General features: G+C 39.9%; 1 protein-coding gene across 1 annotated transcript in view; it reads left to right on the plus strand.

Moving 5' to 3' along the window:
• Positions 1–766: 766 nt before the first annotated feature.
• RAMP3 (receptor activity modifying protein 3) overlaps positions 767–25,423 on the plus strand; it is a 59,408-nt gene continuing 34,751 nt past the window's right edge. The window contains exon 1 of the mRNA XM_043973726.1: positions 767–892. Within this exon, the coding sequence (XP_043829661.1) occupies positions 841–892 (52 nt within the window). The 5' untranslated portion in view covers positions 767–840. The remainder of the gene's footprint in view (positions 893–25,423) is intronic.

The raw sequence follows: 25,423 nt of genomic DNA on the forward strand, positions 1-25,423 counted from the left end.
AAGGTGTGTGTGTGTGTGTGTGTGTGTGTGTGTGTGTATGTATGTATGTATGTATTTGTGGCCAATAAGCCATCTGAATGGATGTGTTCGGAGAGTCTTGGCAGGGAAAGAAGGGAAGACAGGACAACTACATATACACATGCACACGTGGTGTTGATGCGCAAAGAAAGCAAAGAAGATACACATACACACACACACACACACACACACACACACACACACACACACACACACACACACACACCCTCCTCTCTCGTGTCAGCCGCCCCAGCTTCTTTTCCTTCCCTCCCTCTGTCCCTCCTTCCTCCAGCAGTCCTACTTCTCACTGGTTCCGGCCCCTAACTCCCCTGGAGGATCCCAGAATAGCCACTACATCCTCTTCACCCTCCAGCCCATCCAAAGAGGACCTGCAGTGGGGGGAGGGAACAAACCACAACCCCTCAAAAGAAGAAACAGGAGAGTTCCAGTTCATGGGCGCTGAGGGGCTGTCTGCCTCTGCTGGGGAGGCGGGGGCAGAGGGAGTCGGGGGAGATCGCAATTCGGTTGGCTCTCCTCTGGCTCCTGCGCCCGGGCTGGCACCGCAGACGAGTTGAGCCAGGGAAGCACGAGGCAGAGAGGAGAGAGTGCTGGGTCCCCAGGCATATCCAGGCTGAGCTGGGTTGGTGGGCGCTGCTGTAGCAGCTCACCTACCTCTGGCCGCCTCGAAGTCCCCTTTATCCCCGCCTCCTCCTCAGATCCTCCCCTCCCCGTCCCTCCTCTCCCCGCCTCCACGAGCCCGAGCCAGCCCCAGGCTCCCCTCTTCTGAGAGCCTTCCTCCGCGGCTTCTCCGAAGCGAGCGCGATGGAGCTGCGAGCACTGCAGCGGCTGCAACTTTTCGTGGTGCTGCTCTGGGGTAAGCGGGGGACCCTGGGCGTCTGAGAGGGACAAAGGGACCGGAGCCTGCTGGGCCAGAGGGGGATTCTCGCTGTGGCTCAGGGCAAGGTTTCTTGGTGCAGGGAGCCCCCTTTCTGAAAGGAGGGGAGCGGCCACCCGCCCGCTGGATACTCTTTTTTCCCCCTCCCGCTGGATACTCTTAAGTTTTTCCTAAGAAGCCTTGTCTGCCCGCCAGGAACTGTATACCTGGGAAGCCTCGCCCGCCCTCCTACTGCCTAACTCAGCCCTGCCCTATTCTGCCCTGCCCCACCCGTGTGCTGCGGGGACTTGAGTCTCTGGGAAGGAGGAAGGAGCTGTCCCTGCTGCCCACTCACGGACTTGGGGGAGTGGTGTGGCTGCCAGGCTGTGAAGGGGTTCTGGGGGCGCCTCAGGCTCTTCTGCCTTCCTCTCTCTCCTCCCCGCTCCCTCTCATTTCTCCCTCTCCTTTCCCGTCCCAGTCCCAGGCTAGGGGGCTACAGGAGTAGAAGAGCAAGAGCTAAGGCGCATTGTTTCCCTTTTTCATTTCGACTGTTGGATCTTTTCTTTTTTCGGGGGTGGGGTGGGTGAGGGGAGGAGACAGCCAGATAGAGATGGGCTTCAGTCAAGTCAGTGGACTTGGGTTAGAGTTCGGGCTTTGTTATTGGCTACCGTGTGACACTGAGCAAGTAATTTCTTTTCTCTAAACGTTTCTCTCCTCATCTCTAAAAAGACTAGGTTGCAGCGGGTGGCCTCTAAGATCCCCCTCAGTTCTAAGGCTGGTTCGTTTAGAAAAGTCAGAGAGAGCTCCTGTTTCTTGGATTTTATATAGTTTTCTCTCTGTGAAGATGGGGGCAGTGGCGGCAGTGGCTTTAGTGCTAAGTAGAAAAGGATGATTAGTAGTTGTGAGCAGGCTAGATCTTTTTTCTCGTATGGTCTTCGAGGCATTCTTCTTTGAATCCCTTCATGGGGGGGGGCGGGACGAGAGTCACCTGTTCTATGGGTCCTAGGGGGCATGAGCTTCTCCTCTCTTCCCCCATCCTTCCCTCTCTCCCGAACCCCTCTCTGGGGGTTTTGGACCAGCTTGGAGGCAGCAGTTTGGGTTCTTCCCCTGCCCCCCGCCCGTCCCTCCTCCCCCCCGCCCCCCCCCGCGACCGAGGAGTGACATCTCATACCTAACTTCGGGGTTTTTTTTTTTTTTTTGGTGGCAGAGACATTATTGTTTAAATATTGTGTCTCTGGCAACCCTCTCCTCTCCCCATTCTCTGCTTACTACTACAGTGCTCTGTACAGAGCCTTAATAAATGTTTGTTGAATTCAATTGTGTTAGATTCCCTGCGTTGAGAATGAAAGGCATGGAGAAAAATGACATAGGAAATACGGGTTGGGGCAAGACTATAATTGATATTCATTTCTCATAACTGAATTGATTGTGTAAGAGCTAAAACACATTTGTCATAATTGTATTTTAGTGAGGATCTTTTTTTTTTTTTTTGGTAGAGGTGGGGAGGATCTGGTGGTGTTGTGAATTGGACATGGACCCTCCCTTTAAGGAGGAATCACTGGAAGTGCTAAGAGAGGAAGGCCAGAAATCCATAAAAACAAAAATAGATTTCTAAGATCATGTGGAAGGACAGGACCGTAGTCGCTTCCTCTATTCTATCCCCACCAAATCCAATTTTCCTCATCTCTCTCTCTCTCTCTTTTTTTAGTGAGGCAATTAGGGTTAAGTGACTTGCCCAGGGTCACACAGCTAGTAAGTGTCAAGTGTCTGAGGCTGGATTTGAACTCAGGTCTTCCTGACCTCAGGGTCGGTGCTCTATCCTCTGCGCCACTTAGCTGCCCCTTCCTCATCTCTTAATCAGAAGTTTTTTCAGTAAGGAGATAGCATGATTTCATTTAGTTTGTATAGACTTGGCAGTATGTTGATGCCATTAGAAGTCTTGTAGGTTAACATACACACACACACACACACACACACACACACACACACACACACACACACATATATATATATATATTTAAAAATGTCAACAAGAGTTCTTCTTTAACTTGCTTTAGCTACTACCCAAAAGGAGTTATACTAGATTTTTGGTTTAATGTATCTTTTAATGGTAAGGAACCTAGAACAATTTTTGGTGTTTATGATGTGCTTTACTTTGAGAGTTAAAAGTGGTGCGGTGAGGATGGTTTGTATAGGCATGTTTTAAAGTTGGCTTTGGGTGTGCATGGGTGTGTGAATTGTGTGTGTACCTGCCTTTCTGGCCTGAGGGCTGGATGGAAAATGGAGGAAAGGAAACTTCCCCTCTTCACCAGTTTTATAGGAATAGCTCATGTCAGAAGAGTTTAGTTTTGTGATTTGATTCTTAAATTCCCAAATTCTTTATGATCATTTAAAGGAGATAGCGAAAAGCCATAAGCACCTTCTTTTTGGATCCTAAAAGTGGTTATTTTGGAAGATTCTTAAAATTAATTAAGTTACCTCTATGCATCTGGAGGTCCCTGTTATTATAAATCAAAAATGTACTACCCCACCCAATTTCATCATTAACTCTAATGCTTGCGTAGCCCAGATTTTTCACTTTAGCACAGGACAGCTGAAACTTGAACAAATACTGATGCTAGGAGGTTAATGAAGGATTTATTTATTCTCTCTCTTTTTTTGGGGGGGGGCAATGAGGGTTAAGTGACTTGCCAGAGTCACACAGCTAGTAAGTGTCAAGTGTCTGGGGCCAAATTTGAACTCAGGTACTCCTGAATCCAGGGCTGGTGCTTTATCCACTGTGCCACCTAGCTTCCTCCAGGACTTATTTATTCACTTGAATGTGATTTATTAATTGATTTCTCTCCCTCCCCCCCTCATTGGGATGCACTAATGAAAGGAATGCTTTTGGTTTTAAAGCAGTTTGTTATTCCCTCTCCCACCTCTTTATTATTTTTCTTGGACAATTTCCAGAGATTAACAGTGTGCTATAGCAGCTAGGTGTCACAGAGTGCCAGGACTGGTTAGGAAGGCTCATCTTCATGGGTTCTAATCTGACCTCAGATACTTACTAGCTATGTAACCTTGGGTAAATCACTTAATCCTGTTTGATTCAGTTCCTCATCTGTAAAATGAGCTGGAGAAGGGAATGGCAAACCACTTAAGTATCTTTGCCAGGAAAAAACCCAAATTCAGTGGAGGAGAGTTCGACATGACTGAAGACTACAACAGCAAACAGTGTGCTATCTCATTCTGTGGATCTATAGCAGTTGAAGAATAGGTATTTTGTCCAACATCCTTAGGTAAAATGGATGTTAGGGGCCAGTGCCATAGGACCAGGGTTTTACAGATAGGTAGGTGACTGGCTACATCACATTTTAATGCAGTTTCCCAGCTTGGTTTTAATGTTAATGTGAAATAACTTGATTGAAGCAACTTTGTGGAGATAGTCCTGTAGTTTTGGACAATTTATTTAGGGTAATTTATAATAGTGCAAATATAATTCACTTGTTTTTCAACCACTTTAGTAGGATTATTTCAGTAGAATTTAAGCTCCTTGAGGTCAGGGACTATTTTTCTTCTTTGTCTTTGTGTTCCTAACACTTGTGCCTTGGACAATGTTTTAATAAGTGCTAATTTATGGATTGGGTTGCAATCATGGGATCCTTAGAGTTGGGAGGGACTTGAGACATAATTTAGTTCAATTCCCTTATTTTACAGATGACCTGAGACCAAGAGAGTGACTTGCCCAAGGTCATATTTTGGCAGAGCTGATACTTGAACCCAGGCTTGTTAGATTCTAGTTCAGGCTCTGCTAATGCTATCATACTACCTACTTCTGCCATGGTGATCTTCTTTGCTTATTTATTTTTATTTCTGCACAACTCACTCTCCATCTGTTTTTTGCCATTTACTGCTCCTCTGCCTCTGTAGTCTGGAAGTCATTGTTTAAAACAAAAGAAGCAAATGTGACACACACCAGTTTATTTTTAGGGTCTGTATCTTCTTTTCCAAGCTTTAAGCAGTAAAGAGCATTAGTAGTTTTAATGTTGTATTTAGTTTATTTAATAATATAACAGGTAGTGTGAATGAAAGCACCAATTTGTGTTCATAGAAAACCAGTTCCTGGGCTGAAGTGTGTGTTTTCTTTCTGGAAAGGTAGTTGTTGGCTTAGCACTATTTGTTCAGGTTCATTATCGATCTATTATAGAATCATACTTAGTGCCGTTATTCAGTATAATTTGAAAAGAATAAAGCAAAACAAAACTTTTAAGTGATTTGAGTCTATTATTCTGGGTTTGAGAGAGTAGGTCAGAGGACAACTGGGGAGAGTAAGGAAATGCAAATCACAAAATGCATCAGAACCCTCTTCGTTTATTCCTCGACTCAAAGGGTACCTTTCTGGAAGCAAGAGCAGATGATTTGGTCTACCCTGCTGACTTTACTGTTAAAGTTATGTGCTGGGTTTGTAAGCTCTTGGAACTTTATCAAATCACTCAATCTCAGAATCTCTAAGGTCTTATAGCTCAACTCATATGTACTTAGACAGGAATCCCCTCTATGGCATTCCTAACAAGTAGACATTCAGTCCCTGTTTGCACATCTCTTATTACTTCCTGAGACAGCTCATTCTTCAAACAAACAGACTGACAAAACCCCTTATAGATGAAAGTACTTTATTAGCAGTATCAACTTGAACTTTTTTGCTAAATGGTGGAATTGACCTCTGGTGTTAAAGTGAAGAAGTCTGGTCCCTGATTTATTGTTATATATTTTAGTTCTGTAAATTGCTGTCATTTCCCACAGCTGACACAGATGGGGATCTCTTGAACTATACACATAGGAATTTCATGAATTGCACAAGATTTTCCAGGTGGTGGCAGCAGAAGACATCCTAATTCATGGCCTAACTCCCCAAGCAAATTTTTCTTTGGAAGAGAGGCAGTTTGTTATTTCAGCAGAACTGAGAGAGAGAGAGAGAGAGAGAGAGAGAGAGAGAGAGAGAGAGAGAGAGAGAGAGAGAGAGAGAGAGAGAGAGAGAAAGTGCACAAGAGTATTCCTTTCCTTTTTCTGCTTTTTTGGACAGGATCTCTTAGCTTATCATTTGTTTTTGCTTGGGAAGATGCCCCCCCCCAGATATAGTAGAACCTATAGACTCTTGGAACCCCACTTTTGTGGCACCAGAGTGGTGCTACATTAAAGATGGTCTTTCTTCCATATTATAGCCCTTCAAAAATTTTGGAGGAAGCAATTGGATCTTTCTGAAGTCTTCCCCAAGTTCAGACTTCTTTACTTCATTTAATTAGTTCTCACTTTATTTGTTTTTTAAAATTAAAATTAAAATTTATTTTTATTTAAACATTTTTTAAAATTATGAAAGTATTTTATTCTTTTCCAGTTACATGTAGAGATAGTTTTCAGCATTTGTTTTTATAAGATTTCTAGTTTCAGTTTTTTCCCTCCCTCCCCTCCCTTCCCCCCTCCTTAAGACAGCAAGTAATCTGATATAGGTTATGTATGTACAATAACATTAAACATATTTCTGCATTAGTCATATTATAAGAGAAGAATCAGAGCAAAAAGGAAAAAAACCTCAAAAAGGAAAAACAACAGCACCAAAAACAAAAGAAATAGTATGGTTCAATCTGTATCCATATTCTGCAGTTCTCTTTTTTTTTCTTCTGGACTTGGAGAGCCTTTTCCATCATGAGTCCTTTGGAACTATCTTGTACCGTTGTATTGCTGAGAAGAATCAAGTCTATCACAATTGATCATATGTTTTTTTTAAACCAGCATACCTGATTATCACCTTTTATATCAGAATTCTTCACTTACTAGATTTACTTGACGTATGAGAATCTAAAAGCTTGATGACCAGTCTTGCTTCATATTTCGCTGAAAAAATTGAAGTCATTCACCAAGAACTTCCTCTTCTTCCCTCCTCAACTCACACCACTCAAATGCCTGCTGCCACCATCTCCTCTGTCATCTCTGTATCATATGGCTCTTCTTCTTCTTCCTTATTTTTCTTAACCTCTCTTCAGCCTTTGACACTGGTTACCTTCAGTAACTTTCTTGTCTCTAGGTTTAAGTGACAGTGCTTTCTACTGGTTCTCATCCAACCTTTCAGAGTGATCCTTTTCAGTCTCCTTTGCTGAATCTTTATCTAGGTCATGTCCACTAACTGTGGGTTTCTCCCAAGACTCTGTTCAGGGCCTTCTTTCATTATTTCTTTTGATGATCCCATCTGTTCCCATGGATTTAATGGGTCTTAAATCTTAAATCCAGCCCTAACCACTCTCCTGGTCTCCTCTTTTACATCTCCAACTGTCTGTTGGACATCTCAAACTAGATGTCCCTTAGGCATCTGAAACTCAACATATCAAAAATTGAACTTATCATGTTGCCCGCAGTGCATCCCCTCTTCCAACTTTCCCGTTGCTGTGCAGGACATCACCCTCCTCCCAGCCACTTAGGTTCATAACCTGGATGTTATCTTTGACTCTTTACTCTTTCTCATTCCTCACATTCACACAGTTGCCAAATCCTGTTGACTCTACCTTTTGCGACATCTCTTGTACATTCCTCTTTCTGTATTCCATCATTGCCACTGACTTAGTCAGTAATATGCCCCCATCACCTCACACCTGAACTATTGCAAAAGGCTTCTGTTCTCCCAGTCTAGTTTTTCCTATTCCTGCCCATCCTCTGTTCAGCTATCAAAGTGATCTTCCTAAAGTGCCTTTCTGACTACCATGTTTCCTTTTTCCTCCCCATTCAATAAACTCAAGTGACTTTCTATTAAATCCAGGATCAAATATAAAATCTTCTGTTTTGCTTTTTTTTGGTGAGGCAATTGGGGTTGTGACTTGCCCAGGGTCACACAGCTAGTAAGTGTTGTGTCTGAGGCCAGATTTGAATTCAGGTCCTCCTGAATCCAGGGTTGGTGCTCTATCCACTGCACCACCTAGCTGCCCCTCTGTTTTGCTTTTAAAGCCCTTTGTTACTTGACTCCCTCCTACCTTTCCAGTATTCTTACACTTTATTCCTTTCCACATGATCCAATAACATTCACCTTCTTGCTTTTCCTTGAACAAGTCACAACATCTCCCAACTCTGTGCATTTTCATTGGCTCTCACCCATGCTTCAAATTCTTTCCCTTTTTATCTCCACCTCCTGATTTTCTTCAGGTGTCATCTAAAATCCAAACTTTTGCCAGTAGCCTTTCTCAGTTTCCCTTAAAGTTAGTGCCTTCCCTCTGAAATTAACTCCAATGTATCCTCTCTCTCTGTGTCTCTTTATCTCTCTGTCTTTCTTTGTCTCTTTCTCTCATTTGTAGTTGTTTGTATGTTGTCTCCTTCATTAGACTATTTAGACTCCCCCATTAAAGCTCCCTGAGGGCAGGGACTGTTTTTGCCTTTATTTACATCCCTAATATTTGCCACAGTGCCTGCACATAGTAAACGCTTAGTGTTTGTAGACTTGACGGGAATTTTTTTTCTCCTTTCTGACCTTTTTTTTTTTTTTACTCTAAAATGAGAAAGATGGAAGAGAACTTTTATGAATGCTCAAGACCCAATCAATATCTTATTATTTTTTCTTTCTTCTTCCTTCTCTTCCTCTTTTGTTTATACTTAATATTTATTATTATTGGTACCATGATCAATAATATTCATTCCATGACTTTAAGGAACTAGAATTATAGTAGAGGAGATAAAACATGTATACAGATATTATGTAACACAGAACGTTATTAGTATATAAAACTACAAAGATAGTTGCTAGGAAAGTGATAGGAAACAAAATCACAAAGTTGAAGGGGATTTCAGAGGTCAGATAGTCAGATCCCTACCTGAAAAATAATATATAGTCTATAACAACCCTACAAGATAGTCATTCTGAGTCATTACAATCTCAAATGGAGACCAGAGATCATGGACTTAGAGTAGGAAGGGGTCTCTGGTCCAACCACCTGATTGTTATGAATTAAGAAAAGAAGGCATAGGGAGGCTAAGTGACTTGCCCCAGATCACATGGTCATTAGGTGGCAGAAGTTCATTTGAATGCATGAGCTCTCACTTGTGAGTGTTCTTTTCATAGCTTTGTGCTATTGGATGCTCTTTTGCCCTGGCTGAACATTCTCAAAGGCTTTTCATGTATTAACATAATTTAATACCACCAAAAGTTGGTGTTCCCTAAATCCTCAGTGGGGTAAGGTGATAGGTGGAGGTGATGAGAGGCTGCCAGGTGAGAGTAAGTAGGGCTGTAACCCACTCTTTCCTTTTACTCTACAGAGCCAGTGCCTAGGAGACAGTGGTGACTTTTGTTTAAAGCAGTAGCTTTGCTTTGGCTTTCCTTGCAAAGATAACATATGGACTACTCCTTATTTTTTTTTTTTTGCCAGCAATGGTTGTTCTTTTAAAACAGGTAAAATAGATTATATTTATGGCATTATCTGGGTAAATTTTTTTTTTGGCCACTTACTCCTCAGAAGGGGTTAAAGCATAGAACAGCATGGTAAGTAAATAAATATGCTATTATTTCTAAGGCATGGGGACAATCCTAGTTGTTTATGCCTAAGAAAATCACTTTGGAGATTAGCTTAGTTTTGAAGTGCTGCAAACATACAAGTTCCTTAATTAGAACTGTATGAAGGAGAAAATTGCATTGCTGGCAGAAAACTGCATTTTCTCTGGTTTTGTAAAATCTTAGCAATTTTTGATTTCACCTTAAGACTTCTGGCAGTGTGCCATCCAAGTGATAGGACACAGAAATTGGCAACGTTTTTCTGGGGCCAAATGTTTTAGGTATCCCCTCCCCTCCCCTCCCCTCCCCTCCCCTCCCCTCCCCTCCCCTTCCCTTCCCTTCTCTTCCCCTACTCAACTATCTACTGAAAACTCAAGAATGAGATATTTTGACCTTAGGGTTTCTCTTTGATACCCACAGCATGCTGAAATTTGGTTAGCCTATGGATCCTCCAGATTGGGCGTTCCAGTTCCCAATCTTGCTTCTAAGGCTGGGTGAATAAATGACCAATTTGTCCAAAGCCCTTTACAGCTATGGCTGCTATCACATTATTTGTGAGAATGACATTGTTTTGGTCCAAAGTGCAAGACCACATGTGGGATGTAAATGTGTATAGTTTTGCATGGAATGGAAAATATTAGTGTTTGTGTACTGTAAACACTATGGGATTTACCCAAAAAGTGCTATAGAAGATGAAATAGACAATGAAAAATTTGACCCAAACAACAGAGCAGGAAGTCAGTCTTAGCCAAAATATAGTCATAGTTATATTGGATATTTCATAGCAAAGGAGTAGATAATTTTATTTTATTTTATTTTGCTTTATTTAATTTCATTTTATTTTCTTGTGAGGGAATTGGGCCTTAAGGGGAATGGATTGGGAAGGAAAGAAAGTTTGAATTTCAAATATGATGCCAACTAGTTGAGTGAAAAGAGGATAAGAAGTGGTTGAAGGCCCTAGGGACAGATGTTAAGCCTGGAGAAGACCTAGAGAGCCCATGATAATACCCTTTTATTGAAGGAAGAGTTAGACCTGTCACACAGAACCCAGATCAATGGGCAGAAGTTTTAGAGAAGCAGATTTCTACTTCATATCTGTAAGTGACCCACAGTGTAGTTTGCATGAAGTAAAGGTATGTGATGGGAAACAGTTCATGGAAGATAAAGTTGCAAAGGGAAGATAGTGATAAATTGTAGAAGACCTTGAATGTCAGAAAATTAACACCTTTTGACTTGCTCTTTAGAATCTGGGCAAGGTACTTATGGGTCCTTCTGCGTGTGAAAATTAGATCTCTTATACTTTACTATCTCTTCACTGGAGTAAGCTTGTATTGTAAAATGGGCAACATGACAGGTCAAAATAAATCATTCTGGTGCCATTCAAATAAGAATTTTCTGCCATTAAAACATGGAGATTTATAAAAGTAATATGAAAATGTATTTCTCATCATACCCCACTTGTATGTTATACCCTAGGTAGTTGACTATCTTGCCTAACCCTAATCCAGGCTCTGTTTAGTTGGTAGATAATGGGGGCTTGAATGGGGATGGCGGGGTGGGGGGTGCTGATGGTGGTGGTATAGGGAATGGAAAAGAGGGGATGCTCTTGCTATGTTGCAAGAATCACAAAGGCATCAACGAGCCAAAGATAACTCTAGTATTTGGGCCTAGGAGTTTGGGGAAAAAGGTGTTGCCACTAACAGGTAGTTAGGAGGAGAAGCAGTAGCAGTAGTCAACAAACCAACAAACATTTTTAAGTGCTTAGTCTGTACCAGGTATTATGCCAAGTGCTAGGGATGCAAAGAAGGACAAATCCATTCATGACCTCAAGTAGCTCATTTTTTTTTTGTGGGGCAATGAGGGTTAAGTGACTTGACCAGGGTCACATATCTAGGAAGTGTCAAGTGTCTGAGGTCAGATTTGAATTCAGGTCTTCCTGAATCCAGAGTCTGTGCTTTATCCACTGTGCCACCTAGCTGCCCCCAATGTGCTCATATTCTTATTGAGGAAACAACATGAATATAACTACGTGCATATAAGATATATACAGGGTAAATTGTAGGTAATTTCAGAGGAAAGGGATTAGTGTTAAGGGGTACCAGGAAAAGGTTCTTGCATTGGAAGAGATCTTAGCTGAGAAAGTCAGAGAAGACAAAAAATGGAGATGAGTAGAGAATTCATTCCATGAATAGGAAAATGGAGTGTCTTGTACAAGGAGGTCAGTGCTACTGGAGTGTGTGTGTGTGTATGTGTATGCATGAGTGTGTATAAAGCTCATGAATGTGTAAGAAGGATTGTAATAGACTTGGCTTAGGATGTGTTGAATTTGGGATGTGGGTAGAGCATCCAGGTAGAGGAGACCAGTAAGCAGTTAGAAATATGGGTCTGGAGCTTCCAAGAAGGGATAGGTACAGATTTGGGAATGGGCATAAAGAGAAAACAATGAGGATTAATGACAGAGTCTTGTGAGTGTATAAATCTAAGGCACTAGGAGCCAGTAAGAGAGACAGGATGAGAGAGGTCCTAGAAATAGTAATAGGATCATGAATGTGTGGTGTCAAGGAAAACAAGGGTGGTGAGAATCAAATACTACAGAGAAGTAAAGGAGAATTAAGAATGCAAAAGTACAATTAGATTTGTTTATTAGAAGGCCATCACCAGCTCCTTGGGAGAGCAATTGCAGAATCCAGATGGTGAGTGGTTAAGTGGGTGATAAGGCACTCTGGAAGAGTGGATCCCTTCCAAGCTCTTAGATGATAGCTCGAAGGGAATCAAGGTCAAAGAAAGGATAATGTGGAATAGAGAAGACTAAGATGTGATTAGGAAGGAGTGAAAGATCCAGTAGAAAAGAAGAAATTGAAGATCAATTTATCAACAAGCACTTATTAAGGTCCTGCTATGTGCAATACACTGTGTATTAGGGACAGGGATTTACAAAGACAAAAATGAAGCAGTCACTACCCTCAAGAAGGTTATATTCTTTTGGGGGAGACAATATGTGCATAAATACAGATATATAGGAAATAAATACAAACTAATTCATTTTTATTTGTGGAAGGGGGAGGAGAGGGCATTAGCCCCTGTATGTGGAGCAGGAAGGATCAGGAAAGGCTTTTCATAAAGAAGGTGACACTTGAGAAGAGTTTTGAAGGAAACAAAGGATTCTCAGAGGTGAAACTGAGTTGAGATTGACTTCTAGGCATGGAGGATGGCTGGTGCAAATGGATGGAGAATGGAAGTAGAATATCATGTATGAAGAATATCCTGAAGGATGGTTTGACTGGACTGCAGTGTGTGAGGAAGGGAGTAAAATATAAGTTTGGAGAGGTAGATTAGGGTCCAATTGTAAGGACTTTAAATTATATTTGATATGAGGCAATAGGGAGCCATTGGAATTTATTGAGTAGGTGTGTAAGGCATTAGGCTCCAGTAAGAGTGATGGAATCACAGAGGTCATAGATCTTAACATGTTAAGATCTGCACCTTTGGGAAATCACTTTGTCATATGGGTGTAGGATGAATTTGAGAGGATTATATTTAGGCAAGGAAACTGATTAAGAGGCATAGAAAGAGGGAATACTTGATGTGGGAGTGTGAGGACCAGAGAAATAAGCCTTGGAAAAGAAAGGACCTGCATTATCCTCTGAGATGGGAGGTAAGGATGAAACAAGGATTAATATAGAGATGTTAAGGTAAAAAGGAAGAAAAAAACATCAAGCAACTACTCTGCAAGACGCAGTGCTAGGTAATAGGAAGAAAAAGACAAAACAAAATAGTTTCACCCCTCCCTTCTACTGTGGTGGTTATAGAGATAAATTATGTACTGAGAAAAGCAAATCTCTTGTAAATGCAAGGTCAGTTATGCCAATACTCTATCCCCAATTGGATTTTAAGCTTTTTGGTGAATAAATTCTTATGCTCCTCTCATTTTCTTGATTAAGACCTAGTAAAATGCTTAAAACAGAATTAATTATGTAGGTACATGGTACTTCTAGACTTTATGGTCAGAGAAGGTTTGGATGAGGGTGCGAAGAATGGTACTGGTGCTGGTGAGAAGAATGCCCCTAAGAAAGGGAAGATTGTCCAGACCTGGCACAGATTGTGGGCCATGTGAACCACTCAGGAGGGTGGAGGTTGGTTGGAAGTTAGGATTAGGGCAGGGTTTCCAGAGCTGAAAGGGTTACGCCTGTCTGGGCGTATTTGAGACTTGGTAGAATATGCATGAGTATTGAGTACTGGTGAATTGTCCATTTATGTTTTTCTGTCTTTGGGTCAAAATCAAAATTGATTTCTGATAGCAGCAACCACTCTATCTCAGGAATGCTGAATATTCTTCAAATGTTGCTTTGCCCACAAAATAACAGTGGGTCATTACATTTCCATGTGAATAAATAAGGGCAGAAAAAGTGAAATGGCCTATAAGATCCATCACAGCTCATGTTAAAATGGAGATTCAAGGTGGTCTAACAAATTTATGAATAAAATTTTTTATTAATAGATGTTATTGTCTGTTACACTGAAGAAATATTTGTTGAATTGTTTATTTAATTGTTGACAATATTTGTACTTGCATGTGAAAGTGTGAATGCATGTTATGTGATTATATATCTTGTATCATAAACATTTTTCCAGATAAAATTAAAGCAGAAGGTTTTAGAGAGTCATTTTCTACATTTGCTTTAAATATAATTACCTAATAGATGAATGAAGGAATATTGGATTTGTATGCTTGAGATTGGCATTCAAATTGTGGCTTTCAAAATTATTAGGTATGTGATTTTGGACAAGTCATTTAATGCCTCTAACTCTCAGTTTTTAAAATTGTAAATTGAGGATAAATTCTGCACATAAAGTTGCTGTATGGAAAGAACTTTAAAGCTTACAAAATGAAATTTGAGCTGGTACTATTTTTTTTTTTTTAGTGAGGCAATTGGGGTTAAGTGACTTGCCCAAGGTCACACAGCTAGTAAGTGTTAAGTGTCTGAGGTCGGATTTGAACTCAGGTACTCCTGACTCCAGGGCCGGTGCTCTATTCACTGTGCCACCTAGCTGCCCCGAGCTGGTACTATTAAAAAAAGTAGGTTTGGTTGTTTATAGGGAAAGAGAATGTGTTATATTGCAAAGAAATAATAGCCTAGTATAATGATTGGAATGACGCCACCTGCTGGAGACTTACTGTAGAAAAACTCCACCATGAAGTGAAGGTCTTTGAGGGCAAGACCAGGAGTCTTTTCTTTGGCGTCAGGAAGTGACGTTTGCTGGTGGGAGGAAGAAAGGGGGAGTCTGGCGCTCTGACTGGGGCTCTTTTCCTGGGGACTCTGGTGGAGAGCGGAGCTAGAAATGTGCTCTCCCTTTTAATAGATAGATGAATGTAGGCCTTTCTCTCTCTCTTTACCAAATTCTTATTCTCCTTAATAAATGCTTAAAAGTCTAACTCTTGCTAAAGCTTATAATTTATTGGTGACCACTCATTAGATATTTTAGACAGTTTAGCTAGAATTTTAGCCTTTAAGACTAGTGAAACCTATGGACCCCTTCCCAGGGCAACACTTTTAGGTGGATAAAATACAATACATAAGATTACAAAGGGAACCAATCATATTGAAATACAGTTATCAAAATATGTATAAAAACCCAAGATCATGGACTCCTGAATTAGAAAAAAAAATGATAAAATTCCCCTGGAAGAACAAAAGGTCAAGAATCTCAATGGAAATAATGAAAAAAAAATAGGAATGAAGTGGCGGCGGGGGGGGGGTGTCTAGTATTATCAAATGTCAGACTATAATATGAAGTCATAATTGTAAAAACTATTTAATATTGGTTTTTTTGCGGGGCAATGGGGGTTAAGTGACTTGCCCAGGGTCCACACAGCTAGTGAGTGTCATGTGTCTGAGACTGGATTTGAACTCAGGTCCTCCTGAATCCAGGGCCAGTGCTTTATCCACTGTGCCACCTAGCTGCCCCAATACTGGTTTTTTAAAAAAAGAAAAGCTAATCAATGTAATAGAATAAGCAAACACAATAGCCTAGTGTTCATTATACTCAGGGATGAGACTGTCTTTTTGATGTCTTGCTGGGAAAATTGGGAAGAAATTTGGCAGTAGGCCAATATTATGAAGTATAGGGTGGGCCAAAAGTCACAATGTTTCAATAACTTTTTGAAAATTATTTTTTCTTTATTTTTCACCATTTATAAGATTTGATTTTCCATACATAATGTAAATTCATTTCTGATATATACTATGTATGATGCTATGGTATTATAAATTAAAAACAAAAAATAAAAAAATAAAGGTGTTATTAAATATTGTAATCCGTTTGTGACTTTTGGCCCACCCTATATATACTGTGCTACAATAAGCTCCAAATGGATACTTGACCTAAATATAAATGTCACATTATAACATAATTAGAGGAAAAGAGAAGCATGTATCTTGCACAACTATGGTAAAAGAGAGAGCCCTTAACTAAACAAAGAATAGAAGTGATCATAAAAGTTTATTGAGTTTATTGTGGGAGGAGGAACATGCTTACTCAGGCTCTTTAGGAAAATCCCTTTGGTAGCTGAATGGAAGATGGAATTGAGGTGGGGAATACTTGAGGCCAGGAGACCTTGAGGCTAGTATAATAGTCCAGGTGCTATATATGTATCAGATGGTATCATCACATTGATAATTATAGTGATGTCCCTTCCACTAAGGGTCTCCTTTGATGCCCTCTACTAATGGCATAGTGACATACTTCTCAAAGTTTACACCAGTGGGATGCAAGTTTTTCTAAGCCCTGCCAAGCTGGAGAAATATTGAATTTTGATCTGATAATGGATGATAGATGTCTATCATCCAAAAACCAACTTTGCTAAATGTGGAAAGGCTTATCACATGGACCACAGAATGAACTTTTTTAAGCTATAAAGACCCATAAGGTAGGCTCTTAAGACATAAAGATAATGACCTGTGTTTGGTGGAGGGAGTACCTCAATTAGTGAAATAACCGATTTTTTTTTTTTTGGCGGGGGAGGAATACTGAAAAACCATAAGCAGAGCATGGGTAGAAGAAAGGTTGCTAATATGATTTTCAGTAGCTAAGGAAAAACATCTAAAGTAAATTCCTTTAGGTATTTACAGACTTGGAGAATATTTGAGAAAGGCTAGAAGGAACCTTCAAGATAATCTAGTCTAAATTTTTCATGTTACAGCTGAGGCTAAGAAAGATCTGCCCATGATAACATAGCTGGAGTCAGGATTTGAACCTACATTTTCTTTCCCTTGCATATCAGATTGGAATGACTTACTCTTGACTTCCTGGAAATGGTAGCAGAAGATCTAGAGAAGATGAAGAAGCATTTGGACATCCAAATTAATCTAATTAATTTATTCATTTGTTCTTTGTAGAAAGAACTTTATGGTTTTAAGGTCAGCTCTTTCATTTTCTGTGGATCAACTCCTTATATGGACAGGGAAGAGTAAGAAGCTCATGCTGAAGTTGATTTTTTTGTCATTTAAAGAGTGTGTTGTCCATCTCTATAGAACTGTGAGCAGTGAAGGCAAAAAAAAGTGAGCAGAAACTCATTGTGTTAATGTCCAATGGGCTTAGGTTGCACTAATCTAATTTCTGAAACTCAAAAGCTTTGCCTCATATAGAAGTCAACAATGTTATGTTTCTGCATTATTTGCCTTCTCTCTTTCTGCTTGTCACAGTATGCCTTTGAGATGTCTTTTCCACATTTAATCATCTCTGTCAAGCCCATGGAAGATAGTTGTGAGCCTGACAAATGATGAAGCATCTCTTTTTTTGTGTGTGAGGCACTTGGGGTTAAGTAACTTGCCCAGGGTCACACAGCTAGTAAGTGTCAAGTGTCTGAGGTCGGATTTGAATTTAGGTCCTCCTGACTCCAGGGCTGGTGCTCTATCCACTGTGCCACCTAGCTGCCCCAGCAACTCTTCTTTTTAGTGACACTGCAGTGTAAGTTTGCACTGGAAATATTGTAGAGTGATTGAAAGTCTCTGGCTTCATAGTGTCCCATTGTTCCCAACCCTGCTTATCAATCAGTGTTGGGGGAGGCTCTGGTGGAGAAAGAGACACTAAGTCTGCAGCTTTTTTTTTTTTTATCACTACCTGCTTTTTGTCACGTACCCTACCTACAAATTGTCAGGTTCTTGCTACCTTGGGAAAGAACTGAGACTCAAGGGTGCAGCCTTTTTTGCTGATTATCTTAGTTACTATAAAAGCTGGCTCCACCTTGAAGCCATTACTAATTTCCGGTGATCAGCCCATCAATGTATTGCTACCTTGACATATAATAAATTCCCTTTAATTCTCTTTGTCCTGAGTTTTGCCTTGTTAATCAGAGTGAAAGCCCAAATAAAGAATTTTCCTTTCAACAACAGATCATTGCTAACATAATTTTCTGGAGAAGGGAGGAAAGTTAGCTAGAGAGTTATAAACTGGTCTTTCTTTAAAGATTTTTTTTTTTTGGCCTCACATTATGAGAGGTTGAAGCTACTTTTTTGAAGACATTTTTTCATAAGGGTCAAGAAGAATTTGCAGAAAGCAGCAAGGATAGTAGAGCAGCAATTTCAAGATGTGGTTCAATTGGGGTAGCTTGGTGGTAAGGTGGATAGAGCACTGGTCCTGGAATCAGGAGGACCTGAGTTCAAATCTGATCTCAGACACTTGACACTTACTAGCTGTGTGACTCTGGGCAAGTCACTTAACCACGGTTGCCTCCCCGTGCCCCCCCCCCAACAAAATGATGTGGTTGGATTATAGTGAGCATCAATGATGTTAGTAAAATTTCCGGAGACTGTCCTCTGAAATTCCACTGCATCTTTGATCTCACTGATGTTGTCATTCCCTCTAGCAATGTATATTTGCAACCTATCCTTTTCCTCTTATTCTTTGTGACTTATTTACCTCCTTGTATTTTGAATATATATGCATATATAAACTTTTCTTTATGCAATTCTTTTTTTTATGAGATATTTTATTTTTTCCATTACATGTAAAGATAGTTCTCAACTTTTGTTTATACAAGCTTTACAATTTCAGATTTTTCTCCCTCCCTCCCCTCCCTCCCCCCTCCCCTAGACAGCAGGTAATCTGATATAGGTTATATCTATATATCTCTATACATATACATATAGATATATATATATATACACACACATATATATACACATAATAACATTAATCCTATTTCTGCATTAATCCTGTTACAAGAGAAAGAATCAGAGCAGTGATGCAAAACCTCAAAATAGAAAAAAAAAAACAACAGCACCCAAAACAAAAGAAATAATATGGTTCAATCAGCATCTATACTCCACAGTTCTTTCTTTCTTTTTTTTTCTTGGATTTGGAGATCCTCTTCTATCATGAGTTCCCTGGAACTCTTCTGTACCATTGCATTGGTGAGAAGAATATAGTCCATCACAGTAGGTCAACACTCAATGTTGATGATACTGTGTACAATGTTCTTCTGGTTCTGCTCATCTCACTCATCATCAGCTCACGTAAGACCCTCCAGGTTTCTCTGAACTCTTCCTGCTCATCATTTCTTACAGCACAATAGTATTCCATTGTATTCATATACCACAACTTGTCCAGCCATTCCCCAATTGATGGGCACCCCCTCAACTTCCAATTCCTTGCTACCACGTAAAGAGCAGCTATAAATATTTTTGTACATGTGGGTCCCTTTCCCCCTTCCATGATTTCTTTGGGCAAAAGACCTAAAAGTGGGATTGCTGGGTCAAAGGGTATGCACAGCTTTATCGCCCTTTGGGCATAATTCCAAATTGCTCTCCAGAATGGTTGGATCAGCTCACAGCTCCACCAACAATGCATTAGTGTTCCAATTTTCCCACAGCCTCTCCAACATTTATTATCTTCCTTTTTTGTCATTTTAGCCAATCTGATAGGTGTCAGGTGGTACCTCAGAGTTGTTTTAATTTGCATCTCTCTAATCATTGGAGATTTAGAGCATTTTTTCATATGGGAATAGATAGCTTTGGTTTCTTCATTTATGCAATTCTTAATGCATTTTTGTGTTGTAAGCAACCTTATTCAGATGTTTCTTTTCTTTTGAGGGGCAATGGGGGTTAAGTGACTTGCCCAGAGTCACACAGCTAGTAAGTGTCAAGTGTCTGAGGTCGGATTTGAACTCAGGTACTCCTGAATTCAGGGCCAGGGCTTTATCCACTGCACCACCTAGCTGCACCCCACCGCGCCCCCCCCAGACGTTTCTTGGTTGATATTCTTTATACTGTTTTTCCTATTTAATATTGTGTAGTATGGCATAGCTTGCTCATACCCATCATATTTCTCTCCTTTGTCTATTGGATGATCTTCTATTTGAAATCATATTGGGAATAATGTATTTTAGAAAACCCACCCAAACTCTTTTAGCTAAACTTGTATAAATCAGTGTAATTAGAATTGAGGGAATAAAGGGATCTTTTGAATTGATACCGTGAGTGTGCTCAATAAGTATAGACTGATTTTTTTTTTTAACACAGCTCTGGCATCATATTAATTTTTAAAAGTAACAAATGTAGAACAATGGTGAGAATCATAAATTTGAACAAGATAACTGAAATTTATAATAGGGGTTTTCAGATTCAGAAAAGCAGATTCTCTGTAACAACCCTGTGTGGTATATAAGACAGATATTTTTGTCACTATTTTTTAGATGAAGATACAGGCTCAAAGAGGTTATTTCCCTATGATTACATGGTTAGTAAATGTCAGACCTGAGATTTGAGATCTCCTGATTCAAAGCTTGGGACTCTTTCCAAATGTGGAAAGTGTGTGTGTGTGTGTGCGTGTGTGTGTGTGTGTGTGTGTGTGTGCTTGTGTTTCTGTATGTTAATATTGATGTGTGAGTATATAGGATGGTGCAGCTTGGCATAGAGGATAGATCTGGTCTTGGAGTCAGGATTGTGTGAGATTAAAATTGGACATTAGATCACAAATCTACCGTACTTAACCCTTCCCTTAATTCATCTCCCAGACTAGTAAATGGAAGAAGCTTCTGGTTTTCTAGATAGACCTTTTATTGTATGGTAGTCACAAGGTGATGCTGATTAGAAGGATAGGAAAGTAGAAATACAATACAAATCGTCTTAAGTCTAGGCTTAGTCTATATTCTGTATAAAACTCACCAAAATCCAAGGCCACCTTTGGGGAGAGAGACCGAGGCAAGCGCGTGCTGTTAACCGAGAGCCGGGCCGAGTCAAACTCCAGTCTGCGTCTGTCTGTGCAGCACAGCCAGGAGACCAGCGGAGCAGGAAAAAAAAGGCCCCACTTCCATTCTCTCCTTGCCTTTTAAGCTCGCACCCCGGAAGTGGAGTGCTAGCAGGCAGTCTGACGTGTGCAGCAGGCGGACTGGCGTGCGTAGCTCATGCCGTTGGTCTCCTCCCTGAAAGGGTGGTCCTTAAAAAAACTGGCGTCTTTCAGTTATCCTAACCGACTGTTAAAAAACTTTCATATTTTTTTTACCACAATTGTTAATTGTGTTCAGTTGTTTTTCAGTCAATAGACTGTTGCCCTGGTCTCACAAGGTGTTAAAAAGTCCTAAAAGAAGGACACTGAAAAATTGGATAGAGTTCTTTTGCAGGATTTTTGGGAGGAAAATGGACAAAAATTATACAGAATGAAGAGGCCTGAATAGGTTGTGAACTGTATCATTGTATGGAGTACCCAACTCAGTGAGACCACAGCTCTACCGAAGTTTTATTCAACCTATGCCAATGTCTAGTGAACATTGCTTTCTTTCCTAAGTGCGCACTATTTAAAAAATCCCTTAAGTGTCTAAGGCCGGATTTGAACTCCGGTACTCCTGACTCCAGGGCCGGTGCTCTATCCACTGCGCCACCTAGCTGCCCCGCATTAAGCTTTTATTAAAGCATACCAAATATTAGTAAAGAGAGAACACATAGCTCAGAAAGTTAAGAAGGCCTATCTAGCTTAGAAGAGAGATAGAGCTCAGCCTGGCTTCCTTCTTTCTCCAAGTCCCCCACCACCAGGCATCCATGAGCTTGTATGAGTGGAAGCTTCCTCTGGGTCCAGAGGAGAGGCAGCCCTTCCACACTGCTTCAAGCTAATTGTCTAGCATCATTAAAATTTATTGGTTTTCCTGGACTTGAGGGTGGTCCATGAACAGAACATGCTGAGGTCAGAGTTCAGATAACACACCCTCTGAGGGCCATGCTTTCAGGTAGATGTGGTTTTAATTAAGTTAACTTTAAGTGAGTTAATCAGGAAAGTCAATCCAATCAATCTTAATATTATCCCCTTGAAAGGGGGGGGGCCCTCTGGGCATCCCAAAACCCATTATTTTCTCATAAGTGGGAGACTCTGGCCTTTTTAAACTAAGGTCTTTTCCAGGTCCCAGTTTGTTTGAGACCACACCCATTCAGTAGTTAAAGGCTGGGTAAGAATTGAGGCAAAAGATGTTCTAGTTTGCCTTCACAAAAGAATCAGTCTGGGAGGGGAAGACTCTTAGAGTTTCTTGGCCAGAACACAATTTGGGCAGTGGGGTAATAAATGCTTGCATTGCCATTTGGAAATCCCGACGCTCAGTTAAAATCCTAATTTGCAAAGAACTCACATTTTTAACAAGTCACTCATTTTGAGGATAAAAAATCATCTCTTGGAGCATTCAGACCTACCAATCAAGAGTATAAAAGGGAATTAAGTTTGAGAGACAAGTTTGTTATTAAGACACTACACTTTTTGCCAAGCGGTGATTGACATTTCCCTATCTCTGAAGATTGCTGCCAGGCTTGATATTCTGTTATTCTTCTCCTCTTCCCTCTGCTGTTCTGACAGCTCAGAATGGTAGAATTGAACTATTTTTCTTGACTTTTGCAGCAGAAACTAATGCTATAGGCTTTTGTGAGCACTGAAGTGTATACATGTGTGATGGTGTTTTTGTCCCAGCCGAACGAATGAGATTGATGCCCTCAAAGGTTTGAGAAGCAGTTGACTCTGCTTAGAGAACCTCTTCCTTGTTGAAGAAAATGAGTCAGAGAAAACTGGCTTTCTCAGGTGTTCTATGGATCAACATTGTGTATGAATGTTTATGATGTTTATTTAGTGAATTAAAGGGTGAAATATTCTTAAAGGAACTACATGAGTGGGTCTTATTTATATTCCAAAGAATGACCATTTTTATACAAGTTATTCAAAGATGTGTGTATATTTGGTAAAATGGGAATAGAAGTGGGTGTATCTGAGTATTATGTTGGATATATTTACATGTTTGCCTGTGGCATAATTTATATATATATATGTATATATATATATATCTAAATCATCTATATCTACATATATTTGTGGAGGGGAGGGAATTAGCATTCATCTTTCAGTCTTGGAAACTTTCTGCTGACTTGATATTATAGGAATTTGCTCTCTCCTTTATGGAAGTCATTTAATATTATGTGCCTATCTCCAATAATACAAAGTAATGGTGTTTCTTTACATCTTCCTGGGAAGAACACTACAGTTAGGATAAGAACCAATTTCAAGTCTTTGGTTTGTTGCTTATTAGCTGTTCAACTTTCAATCACTTTATCTTTCTGCTCTCACTTTCCCCATTTTTAAAGTGAGAGAATTGGATCAGATGGTCCAGTGCTTAGCACAGTGCCCAACATATAGTAGGCACTTAGTAAGTGCTTGTTGATTGACTGGCTGACAGTCCCAAAGGTCTCTTTCATACTGTCATCCTTATGATAATTATGAGATGAGACTTGGAAGGAATTTTAGGGTTATTAGTTCAACTCATACCTGAACAGGAAATGCTTCTTCAACATCTTTTTAAAGTTGGTGTCCCCACTATTGGAGGGCTTTCAGAAGAGGCTGGATGACCATTTGTCACATGTGGTATGAATGAATGAATGACTGAAAGAAATAGTACTTATTAAACACTTACTATGGGTCAGGCACTGTGCTAGGCTTTTGGGATACAAGTAGCAAAGTGATACTCCTTGTTCTCAAGTAACTTACAATTCAATAAGGAAATTCTCTCTCTCTCTCTCTCTCTCTCTCTCTCTCTCTCTCTCTCTCTCTCTCTCTCTCTTTCTCTCTCTCTCTCTCTGAAGGGAAGAAAATAATAGGGATATATATGTGTGTGTGTGTGTGTGTATGTCTTTCCCTATTATTGCATCTTATATATTATAGATATATAGTCTTCATTTTTTCCTTCATCTATATATCTGCATATGCATATATGCATACATACACACATATATCTATATATGTATGTGTTTATATCTACTTATCTATGGAGGGGCAAAAACATTTATTAAGTACCTACTACATGCCAGGCACTCTGCTAAGCACTTTACAAATGTCTCATTTGATTCTCTTAATAACCCTGGAAAATAGGTGCTATTATTATCCCTGTTTTAAAGTTGAGGAAACTGAGGCATACAGGTTAAGCCACTTGCCCAGGATCACACAGATAATAAGTGTCTGAGGCCATATTTGAACTCATGTCTTCCTAACTCCAGGCCCAGCACTCTATCCGTTGGACCTCCTAGAGGCCTACAAGGAGGTGATAGCCAGGTAAGGAAATTTTAGTTTGGGAAGTCACAGGGATGGTGAAAAGAATCAGAGCAGTTGATTAGCATTTGTTTTTTTTAAAGAAGCAATGACAGTCAAAATTTGACTGCTGTTTCTAGATCAAAAGATGGAAGTGGAGGGGTAGAGGGATGTAGGGTAGAGGGAGGAGAAGACTAAGCCTGGTGGCAAGGGACCTTGAGTGAATGTGAAGCATGGTCTAGGGCTAAATATAGAGGATATGAGAATATATAATATATAATATGGTGGGGTTTCCCTTTTGGAACCAGTAGGACCATATGCCCCATAAAATCCCTTCCAGTAAATTCGGTAATTCTGTGGTTATCCAGCCACTGCTTGAAGACCTGCAGTTATGGGAACTTATTCTTACAACAGTAATGCTTTAAAATTTTGGGCCTTCTATAAAAGGAAAGACTATTTGAATTTATGAATTTTAAACTTACATTTTTCCTGCATTTATGGAACTGAGCTCTTTGACACTCATCTTTCTCATTGTTGTTCGTATTCCCTTGCTGGCTATGATCTAGAAACTTGATCTAGAAACCTGAAACTGCTATAGATACTGAGGTTTGTTTGCACACATTACTGAATGTGCTTGCAATTTCTGTTACTTTTATTGTCTTTTCCTACTAACTTCATTGTGTTTATTGTTATTATCATTGTCAATCCTCCTTGCCAGATCTTGACAGAGAGATTTGTTCCAGTGTTTGGATAAATATTTATGTAGTATCTATTATGCATTGGAAACTGTTTGGTCCTATGGGGAATACAAATAAATATAGCACAGTCTTAGAGTGGAATAAGCCTCAAAGGCTTATTCCACTCCTTATAAGCATAACTGTGGTTCACTGGTGGGCCTGGAGTCAGGAAGACCTGAGTTCAAATCTGCCCTTAGATGCTTAGATGTGACCTGGGCCAAGTTACTTAACCTCTCTGCCTCAGTTTCTTTATCTGTAAGTTGGGAATAATAATAACAATAACAATAATAATAATAATACCTACTTCCAGAGCTGGGAGGATAAAATGAAATATTTGTTTTTTTATAAAATATATATGATAAACTTTGCAAACCCTAAAACACTATAAAATGCTATTATCTTCATTATTTGAATAATCCATTATTTGAAACAAGTATGTTTTCTAAATTATTTGGTGGCTAGACTGTGCTTTCTAAAATTATTTGCTAGTCATTTATTTGGCTATTTATATAATAATGGCTATTGTGCCTATTTTGGCAGTAGTCATTTATTATTAATTAATATTAAATATTAGTAAGGTATTGACCGAGTGGCAGTTAACATAAGCAGAAAAGCCCCAGTGCCATGTGGCCTCAAGGAGAGCTCATTTATTTATTTATTTATCAATTTATTTGCTTATTCATTTATTCATTCATTCATTTATTTAGAACTTTCCCCAAGTTACATGTAGAAACAAATTTT

Source organism: Dromiciops gliroides, chromosome 1 (genome assembly GCF_019393635.1).
Source record: "Dromiciops gliroides isolate mDroGli1 chromosome 1, mDroGli1.pri, whole genome shotgun sequence".
Lineage (NCBI taxonomy): Eukaryota > Metazoa > Chordata > Mammalia > Microbiotheria > Microbiotheriidae > Dromiciops > Dromiciops gliroides.